This window comes from Rutilus rutilus (genome assembly GCF_951802725.1).
Source record: "Rutilus rutilus genome assembly, chromosome: 1".
Lineage (NCBI taxonomy): Eukaryota > Metazoa > Chordata > Actinopteri > Cypriniformes > Leuciscidae > Rutilus > Rutilus rutilus.
In genome coordinates, this window is record NC_140209.1 from 2,952,125 (window position 1) to 2,972,920 (window position 20,796).

General features: G+C 37.2%; 1 protein-coding gene across 1 annotated transcript in view; it reads right to left on the bottom strand.

Annotated features, from left to right (window-relative positions):
• The window catches only part of LOC311302357 (uncharacterized protein), a 93,782-nt gene extending 92,976 nt beyond the window's left edge, over positions 1-806 (bottom strand). Inside the window, exon 1 of the mRNA XM_084428173.1 lies at positions 582-806. Within this exon, the coding sequence (XP_084284299.1) occupies positions 582-642 (61 nt within the window). The 5' untranslated portion in view covers positions 643-806. The remainder of the gene's footprint in view (positions 1-581) is intronic.
• Positions 807-20,796: the final 19,990 nt, after the last annotated feature.

Genomic DNA, 20,796 nt, shown 5'->3' on the forward strand with positions numbered 1-20,796 from the left:
GACTCAGTCTCTCATGTCTCTCTGTGTCTTTATTCTTTATCCCTCCAGTCATCAGTTCAACTTCTGAATGTCTGAAGCTGTTCTCGTAGATCCATGTAGTTGATTTGCAGTCAGAAAGAGTTTTTTTACAGGACAGAGAGACATTTTCACCAGAACTGATGTACACATCATTATAAGTCACTCCACTGGTTCCTGAAACACAGTATATCTCAGTGATCATTATGATATATATTAATAAATGAAACATAAAACACACCAGCATAAAAAACAGAAGTTTTAAATCATAGTATTTTTCCTGACTTAAAGCAAACAACACACTCTCCAGAATAAACTATTAGTCTTTATCAGAGAGCTGTTCAAATCACTGACACACTCTTAATATGAAGATAATTCTTCATCATCAGATGTTTGAGTGACACTATGTCCAGTATCAGGAATAATACAGTATGATCTGTGTGTATCAATACACAACTCTGAGATCACAACGTGAATGTGTGCAAGAATAAACTGAGCATGTTCAAATGAACTCTTTCCAGACTAATTCCACTAAATGTCTTTAGAGAAAATACAGATTTCTTTACCTGTGAGAAGTGAAGAGAGAATGATCAGTCCCAGCAGACACAGATCACACTTATCAGCCATTTTCTGTTTCTGTCAGTCTTCCTCTTCATTATATATAGTTACAGCTCCTCCTTTAAACATCATCAGCTCCTCCTGTGGTTATTAACTTCCTCTCATCTGACCAACCGAGTGTTTACATCCGTTGCTATATAGTGACACTATACCAGTGTAACTTTGTCCTCTCTGTAGATTGGGCTCATATAGACTCTGAACTGTGTACTTTAACACTGAGGATTTTGCTCTGTGGTCTTGAATGGTCTTGACTCTGAGTGACACTCAACTTTCCTCTACAAAAACCCCATGTAATGTGTTGAGTGTTGGACAAAGTTGAGATTGTTATGGGCGATCTTGTAGTTGAACACCTCCAGAGGAACCACGCAAAGAGATCTCGCAAGACGGAGAAGAAGGAGAGAAAGACGCTGGCGAAGGTCTTCCACCAAGACTCAAACCCCTCGAGACGAACCGATTAATCGTGCACAGCAGTTAATAAAGATAATCAGACAAGTTGAAAGATCAAATTAGAAAATAATAGACATTGCATCGGGGTGGAGACGAACCCGAATATGGTGTTCGGAAAGGCACAAATAACATGTTTTGTATTCGGGAACAAGAAAAACTTTGTCAAAAAGCTGCGTTTCCTCATGAGACCGCAGTGCATGCCCGGATGAGTGAGTGACGGACACAGGCTGCTCCACACAGCAACAGAGAGGGCTCGGCTGAGCCGAGTGAAAAACACTTAACTGCATCGCTATTTTTGTTGAATAGATTTTTGTATCTTAACTGGGTTCCTGAGGCAGTTTATAAACTTCGGGAAGCGGAGTTTGATCGGGAGATTATTCCATTACGCTGCTTTATTGACGTCTGCCGTCGGGTGCTCTCATGTTCGCTCTTAGTTTACGTAGCTCTGTTAGCTCGGTAATTTAGACAATAGGCTGTTGACAGAGTAACGTTAACGTTCGGTTAAAAAAAATGCTTGTGTAGTTGTGTCGAACTGTATGCACAACAAGGACGGATGAGCTTTGATTGGTGGTTCCCATCATGCACTGCAACATTAGGCTTTATGTTTATTTCACCAGTGATGTCTGTGACACAAAGTAATTGTAGTCTGACTACAAGTATATTAAAATGTAATGTAATCTAATTACAAGTACTATATTTGGAATCTGATTATTTAATCCGGATGTTCCTGGATCACGGGTTTACAGCCAACACTCAATACATGAAGCTTGTTGCATTTTTATACCGCTGTAACACATAAATCATTCTCAGACATAATCATAATCTGTTTAAATTAAACATTTCCCTTACCTTTCAGATTAGGGATGTCTGATGTCGATTCAGGGTCCTCGGCACACACACACACACACGCGCGCACAGACACACGCGCACACAGACACACACACACCCGCGCACAGACACACACACGCGCACACACACGGCGGAGCCTCGAACCAGATCAATCTGGAGTTCGAATGCACTGGACGTTCGCTAGCATTAATATTTCATTACTAAATTCATGAAATAATAATAGGGAAAATTACTCTGAGACTTGTTTAACAAGTTTTACGAATCACCACAACATGACTTTGTTTTATTAAAAAGATTCAGAATAATAAACACATGAGAGTCTTCACCCGAGTTGTGGACCCGAAAAAACCCTCTTTTTTGGGCCGCCTTCTATCTATGGCCTGACATCTTAGTACAGTTAATTCCCTTATAAGGTAAAGGTTGGGACTTATCCGAGTCCCTTCACTAACATAAGCTTGTGAAAGCACATATTCAGATTATCTACAGATCTTATCACTCATGTCTTACGCAGCACACACACCAAAAGCTCTATATGGAAAGTTCCCCTGTTCCCTTTGACCCTCTTCGGCTTCACACCTTTTCTATCTGTGAATCTAGAGATGCTCCAAGTCCTCTTCAAAAACACATGTGGTTTTAACACCCTTAAACATGTCATGTAGCGATAGCTACACACACACACTCTCTCTTCCTATGACCTTTAAAGGGATAGTTCACCCAAAAATGAAAATTCTGTCATCATTTACTCAAGTTGTTCCAAACCTGTATGACTTTCTTTATTCTGCTGAACATAAAAGAAGATATTTTGAAGAAAGTCGGTAACCAAACGACTGATGGACCCCATTGACTTCCATAGTAGGAAAAAAATATACTATGGATGTCAATGGGGACCAGCAACTGTTTAATTACCAACCTTCTTTAAAATATCTTCTTTTGTGTTCAGCAGAATAAAGGAAAGTCATACAGGTTTGGAACAACTTGAGGGAGAGTAAATGATGACAGAATTTTCATTTTTGGGTGAACTATCCCTTTAAGTTCACAGGCCAAGCTCAAACTAGGCTTTAGGTTGAGCTCGCCCTGCAACTTATATATCTCTCTGTATAGCGCTGAAGTGCACAGGGGAAATGCACAGTTTGTGAAGAAACTTTAGTTGAGACATGAAGCAGAACTGTACTGATCTGACAGCAGCATCACAAACCGTAAGAGAATAACTTCATAATGCTTTGTCTGTAAATGATGGATATATATGAATGTTTTCAAAACATGCAATGACATTAACCAAGCCTTAAGGGACACGGCACTAACACCAGTCATTTCAGACAGGGCTCAGAATGAAGGATGAAAATAATCATTATTGCTAATATAGCGTATAACTGTTGAGCTCAGTGAACCTGAAGGTAGTGATGGTGAGATGAAGCTTCATGAAGCTTTAAAGCTTTCCAGCCTGATGTGTGTAAAAGTGGTTGATTTCTCCAGGTTTGGAATGCACACAGCGACACCTGCTGGTCAATGCTGATATCATGCAGAACAAATCCTCAATATTTGTTAGATGGGTTGTGATACATTAACATACACATGTATAAATAAATAAATAATTGAGTTCTTGGAAGTTTTGTTGATTCATAATGTTGTAAGTGGGCAGTGCTTTTATTGAACAGAGGGGAATTATGGAGTTCTTTAGACTGGATAAAAGTGATTAATATGGACTGGACAGTGTAACGGCTGCCAAACAATACAATTTAAAAGCAAAAATTTGCAAAGATGATCTTAAGAAAAGAATAAAACTAATTAACCACTCAGACCTCTGGAATGCAGCTAATTAATGAAAAGGTAACTGTGTTTTTCTATTTGTTTGCTCTTTTGCATGAAATGTCTCTTTTGAGATTGAACGAATTAAAGAAAAATGAAATAAAAACAAAAATATAACAGTAACACACAGTATTTCAAATAAATTTTCTTCACTTTTAACTTTAGATCCTTAGATAGTAGAACTTTGTTACTTTTGAGATGTACTGTATATGTCAGTTGTTTCTATTTGTGCATAAGGGAGCTTAATAAAGCTTGAGCTTGACCCCAGGGGTTATTCTGCTGTATCTGAAACAGTGTCCACACACACACACACACACACACACCCTTCCTTCTTCACGCTGGAGGAAGATCCAGAACTTTCTAAAGAACACTTTTAAACTTTTAGCACAAACATTGGATTTATCATCTTCCCAAAGTCAGACTCAACAGGTTTGAGTCTGGAAATTAAATATTTTTTAAGTAATTACCCATGAGCCTCTACATTACCCATGAGCCTCCACATTACCCATGAGCCTCTGTCACCATTGTTACAGAGACACAGCTAGCACAGCTTGATTACTTTTATATTTCAGATTTTACATGTGGCATTACATTACACCTCAACTGTTACATTATTGTTATTATTTATTGCACATTTAATACATATTTATATTCACATAGCAATATATTTCATATTCATTTGTATGCACAGACTTAATATTTAATCTCAAGTTTTATATCCCATTTTAAAACATTAAGTAATTTGTAAATGAAGTAATAGTGAATAAACAAGTTGAGTAAAACAGTTAGTGGCATTAATCTGGTGTCTCAGTGAATTATTAAAATACACAGTCCACAAACATCACATGGTGTCAGAGGAAAACCATGGAGCAGTTGAAGCCTCCTAACTCCATATGTTCACCAGAGCACAGGGACCGAACCAAACCATTGATGCACACGTGACTCACTTGAAGAATAAGGCGAAAGACTGTGAATGTGGACGATTAACTGATGACTTGAGTAAAGATGATTAACTGATGACTTGAGTAAAGATGATTAACTGATGACTTGAGTAAAGGTCGCATTGTCTGTGGTGTTAACAATGACACCGTGAGAGCTAGGCTTCTCAGGGAAACGGGTTTGACCCTAGCAAAGGCAGTGGATATCTGTCTGAAATAACACAAAGCCATGTGTGACCCTGCCTGTGAAAACCCAGCTAAAATCATTTTTTTTGTGATTCAATGTTTTTTCTACATAAAATCATCCTACACGATGTAAAGAACATTCTGTGAAAATATAACCTCGATATCTTTCATATTGACTGAGTAAGGCCATGTCAAAGATTTGCTCAAATTCTTGCACAGAAAATCATATTTTTAAACACAAGAGCTTGATCGTAGCAACAATTACCATGTCAATTCAGTGGAATGATTTGTATAACTTTATTAGCAAAATGTAATTAAATAACATAACATTTCTCATTCTCTGAAATGATCATTCTCTTACTGGCCCACGGTGTAACATTGAGTAAATCTGGAATAAAAAATAAATAAATACAATTTCAAGGGATAGTTCACCCAAAAACTACAATTCTGTCATCATTTACTCACCCTGATGTTGTTCCAAACCTGTATGAGTTTCTTAAAAAATAATAAAGAACACCTTTCCCCATTGAAATACCAGTTTCACATCTGGACTTCCAGCATTCGAAGCAAATTCTTCTTGCCGGTGTTCCCTCTTCATGTTCGCCAGACAAATAGCTTGGGGTTCAATCACCAAAACTGGCTTGTCCTCCTCATCATGTTGGTCATTGCCTGAAAAAGCAAAGATCTGAAAAAGTTTTTAGATACCTAAAAACATGATTGCGTAACATGCAATAGTGGGAAGTGGGTTTAATTCCACATTTAAAATGGATAATGAAGCATTTTATATGAAAATATCAGAAAATATTTTTTCAGTTTAGTCAGACTGGATCTGATTAATTGAGGGGAGGTCAGAGGAACAAGAAACAGCCTATTCACCTTATTCCGGAAGTAGCACCGGGTGGCGCCATCCGCGTAATCTCACTTCCTGGTTTAGCTACTTAGCGCTTTGTTTGCCCTGGTCCAATCTGTTCTCTGTCTTGATATAAGTAGATAGACTATAATATTATAGCCAAATGCGTTGGCCTATGGTTATTAACAACTGCTGCAACGTACTAAAGTACATTTCACTTGAAGCTTTTGAAACAATGCCACAATCAAATTATTTAATAGCTGTGTCTTTCTAATAGCTATTACTTAGTTATGAAGATGTGCACAAACACTACTACATGTAAAGTTTGAAACATTATTACACCACAGTTTGTTTGCTTAATCACCAGATACATTTGCAGTGTATAGCCAACAGATGAGAAAAAAATAGCCACGAACTGGTGTAGAAAGAAAGTAGAGCCTCAACTAGATGAACAAGAGGGTAACGTTAGCTTAGCTAACTGCTAGCTGCAATTTCTTATGGTTTGATCTCTAACACAAGTAATGGCTGTAAAATAAATCCAGCGACTGAATTCTAGAGGACCATAGCTTTCAAACAAGGTATAGCATGTGTATGTGTCCTGTAGTGAGACCATTACAACATTAGATGTGTGTGGCTAATGTAGGCTAAACACTACACATCGGCCGGGCTGCGATCAGACAGGCAGACGGGTCATATAAACACCTAAAAGTCGTTTAAAAATTACCCCGAGAAACAGTGCATTGCTGTGCTGTTGGTACACACGTACATAGCACATTTGGCACAAATTAGCTTATCTTATGTGACATTTTATCAGTGAGACTTCTCTGCAGTTCTCCTCGAAATTGAATGAGGGTCCGCTAAACCGGAAGGTGGTTTACAACGGAAGTCCTGGACAGAAGTAAAAGTGGGCGGGGCGGAATAAGGTGAATAGGTGGTAAGCAGACTTCAATTCAGAGTGTAATGAAACAAATAAACATCATGCCATAAACGTAATTAATTTAAACTGACTCAATCCCAATCAACAAATGTAACAAACATTTAAATGCACAATTACTATGATATACGAATCAGCAGCGAAATAAACCCAGAGACGATTGAAATCAATGTTGAGGAAGCCCACGTACATTATTATTTTTTTTTGCAAAAGTACAACGTAGTGTCAATAAAATCATTAATTTCAGTATTTATCATGTTAGAAATGAAATTGTATGGAAGTAAAATAATGTCAAATGTTTTTGAAATAAAAAGCCTGTTGAATTGCACTACTTGGAAAAAAAATAGGCATTGCATTAACCCTGCTTGCATTTTAATGCATTGTATTTTTAGGGCTTGCATTTTTATGGGCTGAAATTCAACATGGTTGAATATTTAAGCTGTTAATATTTCAATTCAAAACATTTCAAACACATTTTCATTATTAAAAATTAAATAATCCATATTCACCTTTCATATTTCACTTCCAAAAATATTCAAACTGTTTAAAAATACAACCTATAATATTCAACAGGCAATTTCCGGTCTATTTTATTTCGCTTCCACAAATTCAGTGGTTCAAATTCGACAGTAAATTCAACAGTGACGTCCAGGAACTGCAGTAGATTACCGAGCATCCTCTCCATCTGCTGTTAGTCGACCTCACCAGCAGGGGGTGCAAAAGAGCTTGTTGTTGACGAAGACATTCATTCTTAAAATGAAAATGATTATCTGTGTCAGTATATGCGGAAAAGATGATAAACGCACAAAAGCTGTGTTTATGTTTCATTCAATAACTTGTCATGCCATGTCATCAGCTTTCTCTACCATGAACAGGATTATAATCGGTTTCCCTCATTAGGACTGGGAATCGGTCAAAAAAAAAAAAACTAATTAATTGCACAATTTGCTGTAATTAATTGCAATTCCCCCAAGCTTGTAATCATCAATATTTAAACTTAGAATCACCTAATTAAATTAAACAACACAGGTAAAAAAAAAAAAAAAGGAACAGAAAAAAGGCCTATATTAAAATAATATTAAACATCAATATATCAATATATTAATCTTTTTTTATTATACATTTCAGATTTTGCTCTGGATATTTTTTTTATGTTTGTATTCAACATAATAGGCCTACCTTATTATCTCAATTAAAAGTAGCCTACTGAAATGAATGTATATGTGACCAAAAAAAAAAGGTTGTTTATTATTTTGGCCGGTAAAAAATATGCTTGGCTAGTGGATTTTTTCATCTCCCAGTCCCGGTGGCAGGTGAGCCAAAAAGTTAATTTCGGACCCTGGGGTGGGGGAGGTGCGGGGTCGCGGGGTAGCAGCGCATTTATCATGGGGGTCGCGGGCTAAAAAGTTTGGGAAGACCAATGAAAGACCAATCTTGCACCTTATTGAGGAAGTAGGCTGTTGGCTTCAGGCAAGAAGATGGACTCAGAATATGAACTTATCGCGCAAAGTTTCATGCTGAGTGTTTCGTGATATACTGGCATAAAATCAACACTTGATCAATTAATACTAACACTTTCTATTCTATTCTATTCTATTCTATTCTATTCTATTCTATTCTATTCTATTCTATTCTATTCTATTAATAGGCCGTCCACACCACAAATCACAGTCACACCTAAAGAAACAGCTACATGGCCTCCCGGTATAGTACCGGATCCAGATTGCACACCGCAAATTTGCTGTAGTTCAGGTAGCACCCACCCATAGGGTTGCCACCTTCAATACAGAAAAATAAGGGACGCCTGCCGCGCGGGGGGGTGGGGGGCGTGTATATGTCAATTTTTTTTATTATTGGTAAGTTAATCTATTTTATATAGTCTATTGTTAATTCTACAGTAGCCTATTGAAGGATGCAATCATTTAAATTAGTTAAGTTGTTTATTTGCTTCACATAGGCACTATATTTCTATTATTAAATATATCTCTTATTAAAATAATGCTTATGTGTCTGACTGTACACCTTAACCGTAATAAAAAAATCAGTAACACTTTACAATAAGGTTCATTAGTTAACTACATTAATTAACATTAACTAATAATGAACTGCACTTATACAGCATTTGTTCATCTTTGATGTTAATTTCCACATTTACTAATACTTTATTAAAATCTTGTTAATATTAGTTAATGCACTGTGAACTAACATGAACAAACAATGAACAGCTTTATTTCTATTAACTAACATTAACAAAGATGAATAAATACTGTAACAAATGTATTACTCATTGTTAGTTCATGTTAAATAAACCTTATTGTAAAGTTTTACCAACCAATCATACCATAACATGATTCATTTACATTTTTAACCTTATTTCTTAACAAATAGGCAGCATATGAAATCTAATGTAATCAATCAGAAAATTATTGAGTGATTAAAAAACTGTCATTACGCTATCTGCCTCAGGAGATGATTGAGGTATGAAGATGTATCTGTATCTGTAGCAGCCTCCGCCATTCTTTCAAATCGACACTCTGAGTGCCAACCCGCCCTCCTCTGACTCTGATTGGCCGTGACCCTGAAACAAACCAATCAATCCAACGATGGCAGCAGCGGCAGCGAGTATTACCCAATCAGGGGCAGAATAGGACGAGTCTTCACAGAATGCCGGTCGGATGATTTGCATGAGAGATGCTGCATTGAAGACAACTCCGAAAATACGGGACAAACCCCGTCCCGTATTGATTCAAAACGGGACACGTTATTTTATTCTCAAATACGGGACGATTCCGTATTTTAAGGGACGGGTGGCAACCCTACCCACCCAGCTTCAGGAAACATTTCAGGATACACTCGAGCACCAAAATTCATGCACAACCTCACTGCCTGGTATCAACTTAAAATAGATTCAGGCGACACAATAGGTGACATGAACACTCTACACAAAAACATCAACAATGGCATAGACCCAGAATTGTGCTAGAATGTTAAAAATCAGGGCCCGGTTTCCCGATAACGCTCACTCTTAGCCTGCTAAGAAGACTCGAAAGATATATCTTACCAAAGTAGTTTATGTTTTTAAGTGTGTTCCCCGAAGTGTCTCTTGGAAGCTTCTTAAATCGCTGCCGCTTAAGTTCAACTTAACAAAGGCGCTGTCCCAAGTGAAGGTGCTGAATTAGTTGGCATCGATTGCTCAGAAATCGATTTTACACTTCACACGGTGCATTACAGCGTTAAGAAAGACAACACGTTCTATCCAAATGAAACATTCCTCAAATTATTCCAGTAACTTTTATTTTAACATAGTGTAAGTTATCAGTAAAATATAACCTATTAATTAAATGGTTAAATTGTCAGTAATATGTTCACACAATATGTTGTGACGGGTAGACGAACTGGGTATCCCTCGCTAATCATCCACCCTCCTTATCCCGTTGTGCCACTTGTGCAGCTTCTTTACATGGGTTTAACGACTTCTAAAAATTATGTAATTATGCTCTATCTATGAGATACCTTATTTATCCAGAAGGAAATTAAACAGTGTCATTCTAAGTGCACATTCAGATATAAAGTCTCATTTGAAGAGGCTGCGTAAAGACATTAGTTTGTAATGTACATTATCTGTGTGTTTGACGTAAAGCTATGCATGAGGCAAAGCAGTGGAAAGGGAATCCTCTGACAACCATGTGACCTGCGTTCAATGCCCTATAAATGAATGAAGATGAATCAGCTATGAGACGTGGTCATTTGGGCATATGTCAATTTTTGATGCAGAAATTCTAACGTGTACGCTCCTTTGTCAACATTAACCCTTAAAGAGTTTCTGTATCTTGGGGGATACAGTCATTTAACAGGCTGTGGGGGGAAGGGCCATGGGGGGAGGGGCATTATGTGGTTGCAGTTGATGAGAAACACTGATGGGGTGATGGGTCATGTAATCAGGTCATGTGACTTTATGCCAACATTCCAAATATTTGTATCAAAATCCAAAATGGCAGCATACGTGGACAAAGACACTGGCTATGAGGGAAGTGTTTTTATATTTTTCACGATTATGATATTTTAGAGTGATTTTGTTTTAGAAAATAGTTTTTTAAGGATAGTTTTACATGTTCTTGTGGATATTTTTTAAATAATCTTCTCACAACTTTGATTATCAGGCATTGAATGCCTGTATCCTGGGGGATACATTGCCCATATAAGGGTATTTAACAGGGCTGATCACTCACAGATATTCTTATGTTTTGAGGCCTGTTCTCTACAGATATTGAATAGGATAAAGGTTTTTCTTTAACTTGTAGTGTAATGTAGTGTAATGTAGTGTAATGTAGTGTAGTGTAGTGTAATGTAGTGTAGTGTAGTGTAGTGTAATGTAGTGTAGTGTAGTGTAATGTAGTGTAGTGTAGTGTAGTGTAGTGTAATGTAGTGTAGTGTAGTGTAGTGTAATGTAGTGTAGTGTAGTGTAGTGTAATGTAGTGTAGTGTAATGTAGTGTAATGTAGTGTAGTGTAGTGTAATGTGGTGTAGTGTGGTGTAGTGTAGTGTAGTGTAATGTAGTGTAGTGTAATGTAGTGTAATGTAGTGTAATGTAGTGTAGTGTAATGTAGTGTAGTGTAGTTTAATGTAGTGTAGTGTAGTGTAGTGTAGTGTAGTGTAATGTAGTGTAGTGTAATGTAGTGTAGTGTAGTGTGGTGTAATGTGGTGTAGTGTAATGTAGTGTAGTGTGGTGCAATGTTGTGCAGTGTAATGTGGTGTAGTGTAGTGTAGTGTAATGTAGTGTAATGTGGTGTAGTGTAGTGTAGTGTAATGTAGTGTAGTGTAGTGTAGTGTAGTGTAATGTAGTGTAATGTAGTGTAATGTGGTGTAATGTAGTGTAATGTAGTGTAGTGTAGTGTAGTGTAATGTAGTGTAGTGTAGTGTAGTGTAGTGTAGTGTGTAGTGTAGTGTAGTGTAGTGTAATGTAGTGTGGTGTAATGTGGTGTAGTGTAGTGTAGTGTAGTGTAGTGTAGTGTAGTGTAGTGTAGTGTAATGTAGTGTAATGTAGTGTAATGTGGTGTAATGTAGTGTAATGTAGTGTAGTGTAGTGTAGTGTAATGTAGTGTAGTGTGTAGTGTAGTGTAGTGTAGTGTAATGTAGTGTGGTGTAATGTGGTGTAGTGTAGTGTAGTGTAGTGTAGTGTAATGTAGTGTAATGTAGTGTAGTGTAGTGTAGTGTAGTGTAGTGTAATGTAGTGTAGTGTAATGTAGTGTGGTGTAATGTGGTGTAGTGTAGTGTAGTGTAGTGTAGTGTAATGTAGTGTAATGTAGTGTAGTGTAGTGTTATAGTGTAGTAGTGTAGCAATTAGAGGCAAATTGTTTGCCAGATTATAATTATCAAAAGTGAATGGCAATTATAGATTGACAATCATTAATGCTTTAATGACATTAGAAAATAGCCAAGGCTAATTAGCACCATTTTAGTTCTAATAACAAATAAAGTCAACTTCATAAATAGTCCTGTATCCATTGCGGACATTTTTTTTATTAGTATATATCATTATATATAGCATAAAATCATTGTTGAGCCACAACATTGTCAACATACCATAGTTTGACTTGCAAACAACGCTAAGAGAGAGCTTACGAATGGTCTGGACCAACCTTACGAAAGTGTGACTTACAGAAGATATACTTAGCGTACGAACATGTCGGGAACCGTGCATTAAGGTTAAGAGAGAACTTAAGTACTAGGTTAAGAACTACTTAGAGATAAGAACGCTTTGGGAAACCGGGCCCTGATTGGTCAGTTTGAATGTCTCACATCTGGGTTTTAGTTACATGGTCAGGAAAGGATAAAAGAAGATTGAAACTGTTGCTCTGTCTCTTTTGATGCTCTGGCTTTGGGCTTTGGGCTCTCTCTCTTTACCTCTATATTGAGCTCTATATTTCTTCACGCCCTGACGAAACTTACCAATTCACAAAATTAACGGAATGCATTGCTGATATAAAAAATTGGATGACTAGTCATTTCATATTACTTAATTCTGAAAAAACAGAGATTCTAATTATTGGACAAAAAACTTCCTCACCTAATAACCTAGAATAATGTCGCTCAAGTACTGCGGAGCTAAACCATTTAGTGCTTTGTAAGTAATCAGCAATATTTTAAAAACTATACGATGTTTAATAGGGAGCCAATGCAGTGTTGACAGAACCAGGAAGTATGACCATATTAGCCCCGGTTTGGACAAAAACCTTCCTATAATTAGAATCTCTGTTTTTTTTTTTCAGAATTAAGTAGTATGAAATGACTAGTCATCCAATTTTAGATATCAGCTATGCATTCTGTTAATTTTGTGAATTGGTAAATATAGAGCTGAGTATCATCAGCATAACAGTGAAAGCTAATGCCATGCTTCCTAATGATATCTCCTAATGGTAGCATGTACAGAGTGAACAGCAGCGGTCCTAGTACTGAGCCTTGTGGTACGCCATACTGAACTTGTGATCGATGAGACATCTCATCATTTACTGCTACAAACTGATAACGGTCAGATAAGTATGATTTAAACCATGCTAGTGCAATTCCACTAATGCCAACATAATGTTCGAGTCTATTTAAAAGAATGTTGTGGTCGATAGTGTCAAATGCAGCACTAAGATCGAGTAACACTAATAGCGAGATACAACCACGATCGGATGATAAGAGCAAATCATTTGTGACTCTAATGAGAGCAGTCTCGGTACTATGGTACGGTCTAAACCCTGACTGAAAATCCTTGCAGATATAATTTCTTTCTAAAAAGGAACACAGTTGTGAAGACACTGCTTTTTCTAATATCTTTGACAGAAAATGTAATTGACTAATTCTGTAGGATCAAGTTGCGTTTTTTTAACAAGCGGTTTAATCATAGCCAGCTTAAAGGTTTTTGGTACGTATCCTAGAGACAAAGATGAATTAATGATATTAACCCTCTGGGGTCTAAGGTGTTTTTGGGATCCTTGAGATGTTCTGACATGCCCTGACATTTTTGCTTTTTTTCAGTTGCTTATAAACATATTAATGGCAAAAAAAATTACACACTATTTAGCACAAACAGGGCTACCATGAAATGTGAGCAACAAGAATGTACATGTCTGCATTTTTGAGAGAATAATGTTTATGCGTGGTTATTGAAAAAACTAAAAACTAAAGTTTCTGAAATAAGGCCATAAAACACATTCTAAATATGTGCCAATAAGACTTTTGTCTAAAAGATGTCATCGCCTAGTGTTTTTTCTTCAAAATGAAGTGAAAATCACCCTGCCTTATCATTCTCATAACACAATACATTGATTTGAATTTTGCAAAGCACTTTCTGTTTGGAAAGGCCATATGCGGAGTGGGCGTCAACGGTCATGCATATATAGTGGTTCACACCTGAAGAGACAATGGGGCCTGCATACTTAATGAGCCATTCATTCAGGTGAGTCACTGAGCCACAAGAATGCAAGAGCAACAGTTGGAAGCATCTCAATTATTTTTTATTTTTCCTCATATTGTGCTTGCAATTTGGCCTATAATATCCAAGGAAAACATGTCTAGTAATTGTGCAGTTAATTCTCATACTGTATTTTCAGTTTTGGAATATTTATGCTCTCCCCAAATTTGTCAATAATAAAACACAATAAAAGTTATTTAAAGAAAAGGCTTATATTTACCTTTTAATAGTTTGTTTACATCTACCTTGTAAATATATATTTTTTATTAAAAAGGTTACAATTACAACAACAATTCAAGTGTTATCTTTCTTTGTAAAAACTAAATTATACATTTTATCATACATATTTCAAAGTTAAGGATTTGATTGATTATTTGATAACTTTATTTTTGACAAAACATATTATATTTAACATAAGCATAATATTGTTTTTTCCTCATAAATGCGAACACAAAAAATAAAAGACAAAAGACTTTTAAGTAAAACTTACTCCGAAATTGTGTTCTCGGCGGAATTCGCTCTTCAAAATGCTGCCGTTCGTCGTCTGAGTTACAATCTTCCTCTGAGGAAAAGGTGCATTCTTCCTCGCCGTCCAGAATCATCTGAAGGGCGTCTTTATTACCGGAGAAGCGTGTCATACTCAAAACGCGATGAACTATCAGTAAGTCTGATGAAGAAACTTTTTATAGCATTGATCGGGGGGCGTATGCGATGCATACTAGATCATCTAACTATTTACATGTGAATCGCGCCGGGGGCGGAGCGGCCTCAGCACATTATAGAGATAATAAAGCAGAAGGAAAAACGGTACCTCTCCTTGCTTTCAAATGGATTACATGAGTTGAAAACATTTGTTTTTTATATAAATTACTTCATTTAAAAGAGGAGATTTCAAGCTTCATAAAGACATATCTCACGTGCCTGTGTGAGAAGTATTCGCTGAGTTATGATTAATTTTCGGACGCGTTTCAGAATGGACTACACGGACAGAGAGAAGGCAGAACTCGCTTCGTGTTTATTTTTCTTTATTTGGCGAAAAGCACAACACTTTGTTTTTATTGTGAGTATACACAAAAATAATACACACTTAACAGGATAGATTGATGTATAACACAAGCATATAAGATAAAAATTAACATTTTTATTTTATTATTTTTTTGCAGTCATACGGAAAAAAACGAGCCTATCGCGCCGACGCGATAGCCGACCTCAGGGGGTTAAGAAGAGGATCTGTGACCTCTGGGAGGATCTCTTTCAGTAGCTTAGTCGGTATAGGGTCTAACATACATGTTGTCGATTTAGATGATTTAACGAGTTTAGTAAATTCTTCCTCTCCTATAGCAATGAATGAATCAAATGTTTCCTCAGGGAGACTGCAATGCACTGCCTGATGCGATACTGTAGTAGACGGTTGCATAGTTATAATTTTCTCCCTGATATTATCAATCTTATAAGTGAAGAAGTTCATAAAGTCATTACTGCTGTGCTGCTTGGAAACTTCTGGGCTTGAAGCTTTATTTTTCGTTAGTTTAGCCAACGTTTCAAATAAATACCTAGGGTTTTGTTTATTTTCTTCTAATAGGGTTGAAAAATAAGCAGATCTAGCAGCTTTTAAAGCCTCTCTGTATGCAGTCGATCTATCCTTCCATGAGATGTACGAAATACCTCTAGTTTTGTTTTCTTCCAGTTGCGCTCCATTTTTCTGGCTGCTCTCTTAAGGGCCCGAGTGTGCTCGTTGTACCACGGCGTTGGACTATTTTCTTTAATCTTCTTTAAACCCAACGGAGCAACTGCGTCTAAGGTGCTGGAAAAGAGAGAGTTAAACGTTTCTGTTGTAATATCTAGTTCTTCTAAGCTATCTGAGATGCTGAGATGATGAAACTGATCAGGAAGATTATTAATAAAGCAATCTTTAGTGGCAGAAGTGATAGGTCTCACATATTTGCAACACGGGGTCGGCTTTGCAGCCTTGGCTAAATGAAGTTTACACGAGACTAGATAATGATCTGAGATGTCATCGCTCTGCTGCAGAATTTCAACGGCATCAACATCTATTCCACGTGATAATATTAGATCTAGAGTATGATTACGACGATGAGTAGGTCCTGACACGTGTTGTCTAACTCTAATAGAGCTCAGAATGTCTTGAAATGCCAATCCGAATGCATCGGTTTCATTATCTACATGTATATTAAAATCACCAACAATTAGTACTTTATCTGCAGCCGATACTAACTCTGATAGAAAGTCAGCAAATTCTTTGATAAAGTCTTTACGGTGCCCTGGTGGCCTGTAAACATTAGTAGTGATTTATCATTTACACTAGATAGTGTTACATTAAGCACAAACACTTCAAAATAATTATATTTAAAACTAGACTTCTCAGTAATTCTGAAGATATTACTATAAATTACAGCAACTCCTCCCCCTTTTCCTCTCAGACGAGGTTCATGTTTATAACAGTAATCTTGTGGACTCATTTAAAGTAATTTAATCGTTTGGTTTAGATGGGTTTGGAAGTTTTTTGTATGTTCTAATTCGGGGAACAGACACAGTCTCTATACGATGATAGCTAGGTAAAAGAGGCTCTATGTGATGGGATTTATCTGACCTGGGTGACGCGAGGCCGCTAGCAGACAGTCGGTTTAGCCAGTCTGTCTGCTTCCTGACTTGAGCCCCAGATTGTCATGTTTGAGCTCTAAGACTATGAGCCATATTACTAGAGAGAAGAGCAGCACCATCCCAGGAGGGATGAATACCATCTCTTTTCAACAGGTCAGGTCTGCCCCAAAAACTTTTCCAATTGTCTATGAATTCTATATTATTAAGCGGACACCACTTAGACAGCCAACCGTTAAGCGAACACAATCTACTAACTATCTCATCACTCCTGCGAACAGGAAGGGGGCCAGAGCAAATCCTTGACATCGTACTTGCAAGTTCACACACCTCTTTAATATTAATTTTGGTGATCTCCGACTGGCGGAGTCGAACATCATTAGTGCCGACATGAATAATGATCTTAGAGAATTTACGATTAGCAAAGCCATGAGCATCAATACTGTAGTAACGCAACGACCTCCATTGTTGATGGAAGGCTTGTTCGAGATGCATCGGAGCGGCACGGACCGATCGGAGCTGCGGGAGTGTTTGGAGAGCATACGAGTCCTTGTGCTTTTGGATTGCTTTCGCAGTGCTTTGATGTCATGAGCCGATCGGTCTGCGAGAAGCCGAACCATCTCGAACAAGCCTGGTGTGTTTGTGTTTGGCGCTGCCACGCTAGCGTTGCTGGGCAACATGAGATGTATACAGTGACCTTGTGGAAAGGCAAACCGGATCTTAGAGAGCTCGTCAGACGAACCAACTCCGGACTGGCAATACTGTAGCTCTGGCTCTGAACTGGCACCTGGTTCATGCTGGTGGAAAAGGGGTATGTGTGAGTATTAATTCAGCACTTGCGGGTAGATCGGTAGAATGAAATGTCCTTATTCCTTTATATCCGCGGGACTCGCATGTGGCTCTGATATCTGTCTCTCATTGGCAATCGCGACCTGCTTCATACCACAGTCATGTTAAAAACATCAATGTACTCACTCACCCATAAACATTATTAGATCCTTCGGCATGACGACAAGTTCCATAATTCCGCTTATGCGTCATCAACCTACACCTTTGTTATTGTAAGAGGTTAGCAAGCCTGGTTAGTACCTGGATGGGAGACCTCCTGAGAAAACCAGGTTGCTGCTGGAAGAGGTGTTAGTGAGGCCAGCAGGGGGTGCTCACCCGTGGTCTATGTGGGACCTAATGCTCCAGTGTAGTGATCGGGACACTATACTGTCAAAGAGCACCATCCTTCCAATGAGACGTTAAACCGAGGTCCTGACTCTCTGTGGTCATTAAAAATCCCAGGATGTCCTTCGAAAAAGAGTAGGGGTGTAACCCCGGCATCCTGGCCAAATTTGCCCCTTGGCCTCTGTCCATCATGGCCTCCTAATCATCCCCATATACTGACTGGCTTCATCACTGTCTCCTCTCCACCATTAAGCTGGTGTGTGGTGGACGTTCTGGCCCAATATGGCTGCCGTCGCATCATCCAGGTGGATGCTGCACATTGGTGGTGGTTGAGGATATTCCCCCTTCCATGTAAAGCGCTTTGATTACCCAGAAAAGTGCTATATAAATGTAACGAATTATTATTATTATTATTCTTAAAATGTAGATGCAGAATATAACGCTTTAAAATATGGACACAATTTAAGTTTATCTACAGTGTTTAGAGAAAACAGACAGAAAAAAAGTTTTACAATATGGTTACCATTTAAAATGTTCCTCTTATTGAATTTTTGTTAGCCTATTTGTTGTTGCATGTGTTGTAGTTCCATTTGTAATATGCTGTAGAGTTCATTAAGATATCTGAAATTCAAATTTCATAAAATTTCATGTCAACACAACATGTTCTAGTTGTTTTGAACTTTACACATGCATTGAGTGAACTGATGAGTATTACTCATCATAGCCTATCTATGTGCTTTTGGGTCTGTTAAATATGCTGTGGAATATGTTTGTGTGATGTGTTAATAAATCATGTGTTTTTAAGATCCAGGATCATTTTTGATAAATTAGGGATGGGTCACATTACCTGAAAAGAAATTTGTCTGGAGTGCATGATCTCAAAATGTTTATTGGTATATACCTTGCAAATAACACATATCAACTGTATTCAAAATGAAATATTAAAGTCGAACCTTAAAGTTAACAAAAGTAATAAAAAGAAAGAAACATCTAGGTACTGTATCTAAATGACAAGTGTCCCACCTTACCTGCATTCAATCTACTAAAAGGGGATTTTAACATCGATGCCATAGAAGAATCATTCCCTCAGAAATTTTTACTTCTGCCTTCAAAGACAAGTACAGTTTTTTACAATCGCTATGACAGATTTTTCAATACTTTTAACAAATTTCCTAAACTCTTAACGCACCAACAACACACTAAGCTCCAACACTAATTTTCTAAATACAATAATACACTATGCCTACCAAAACACTGCAAACATGTCTCAAAATCAAATAACATAGCCGTCCAACAGGAAGATTTAGTCAATCATAGCACAATGTCATAAAAACACTAACATCAGATGGAATTACAGAAACTGCATTATTGTATACGTGTCAGGTATGCTCTTATACAACAGACAGTATATTGTATTGATCATAGATTGTGTTTTGCACTGCAGTTTCTTTTGAAGCCTCTCTACATTTTTGTTTTGTTGGGTTTACTGTAGGTCTTTTGCTGCAGAAATTCAATAAAAAAGACCCATCTCAGAGTGCTTTATAGAATGTACGGTTACAGTATACCATATGGTCATGCGATTGAAAGAACCTCAACACCTGAGTGTGTTTCCTAGATGGGAATCAGCTGTGATTTATATTATTGCATAATTCAATCAGCTGTTTCTCAGTAACAATAGGATAAAATACAGGGGATATATTTGTGTTTCAATTCACAATATAAACAGCTGTTTACCTTGACTTTAGCCTGTAAGGTTAGGTTTAGAACATGGTGTTATCTGTTCTGACATACAGTGTTAAAGCATTGGTAAATTTGGCAGTACAAATCCATTGTTTTGGTCTTGTTTGAGCTTGTGTGAATTGTATGCATTTTGTGTTAAAGCAACACGAAATGTGTTAATAGTATAGCTTACATAGACGGATGTAGTGCTAACTAACCGTGTTAAGAGTTTTGGAAAATTGTATTGAAAAATCTGTCATAGCAATTGTAAAAAAAAACTGCAAATAACAGTCCAATTGCATGTGTAATATAGGCTTGTCAGGCTTGGTAGGCCTACATCAGAGTCTGTAGAAATGGTTTCTTGAAAAGGAAGAACTGTCAGCTATTCACTTATGTTTGATGAATATCTGCTATAAGAAGTGGTGTCAAGCATGAACGTCAAGTGGAATTGTACACTAAGAATGAATGAGTCACAAATGAGCCACCAAATGAAGAGAAGAGGAATCTATAGCAGTACTTCTTTTAATAAACACAAAACACTGGAGAACACATTGTGCAATGCAAGACAAAGAACTGAATAAACTGAGTGCTATATATAAACAGGCAAACAAAGGGAGCTAAATGAAACACAGGTGAACTTAATTAATGACTAACAGACTAGCATGGTTAACTTGTAGCTCAACATGAGTTCCTATAAGAGCAGCCAAAAGGAACATTCTCTCAACCCCAGGTCAGGACTGCACACGGATTAAGCGTTGTAGTATTTTTGTGATTGCAATATTCAGGCTCCACACGGATTGAGGACAACTTTTCAGCTGTACGGTAGTGCACCTGTGCTGTTTTAGGCTTGTTTTTTCATTCCATTTTCTCCATCAACTGACTTGATTTAGTACAACTAAAAAAAAGTTTAGTTTAAGCAAAAGTATAGATATTGTCTTTTATTTTACCTGTCCTTCTGAAAAATATCAGAATCAGAAAATCTTAACTTTATATTTAATATTGAATAACATGTAGGCTAAAACAGATCAAATTAAGTGTACTTTAAAGCACAACAAAAAGATTTTTAAAACCTAATGTACTTTAAAGTAAAACTCTTAGTTTGGCTTTTTTTTTTTTTATTATTATTATTTTTATTTTTTTTAAAGTGTACATGTACTTAATGTCACTCCTGCCAGCAGAAGCCC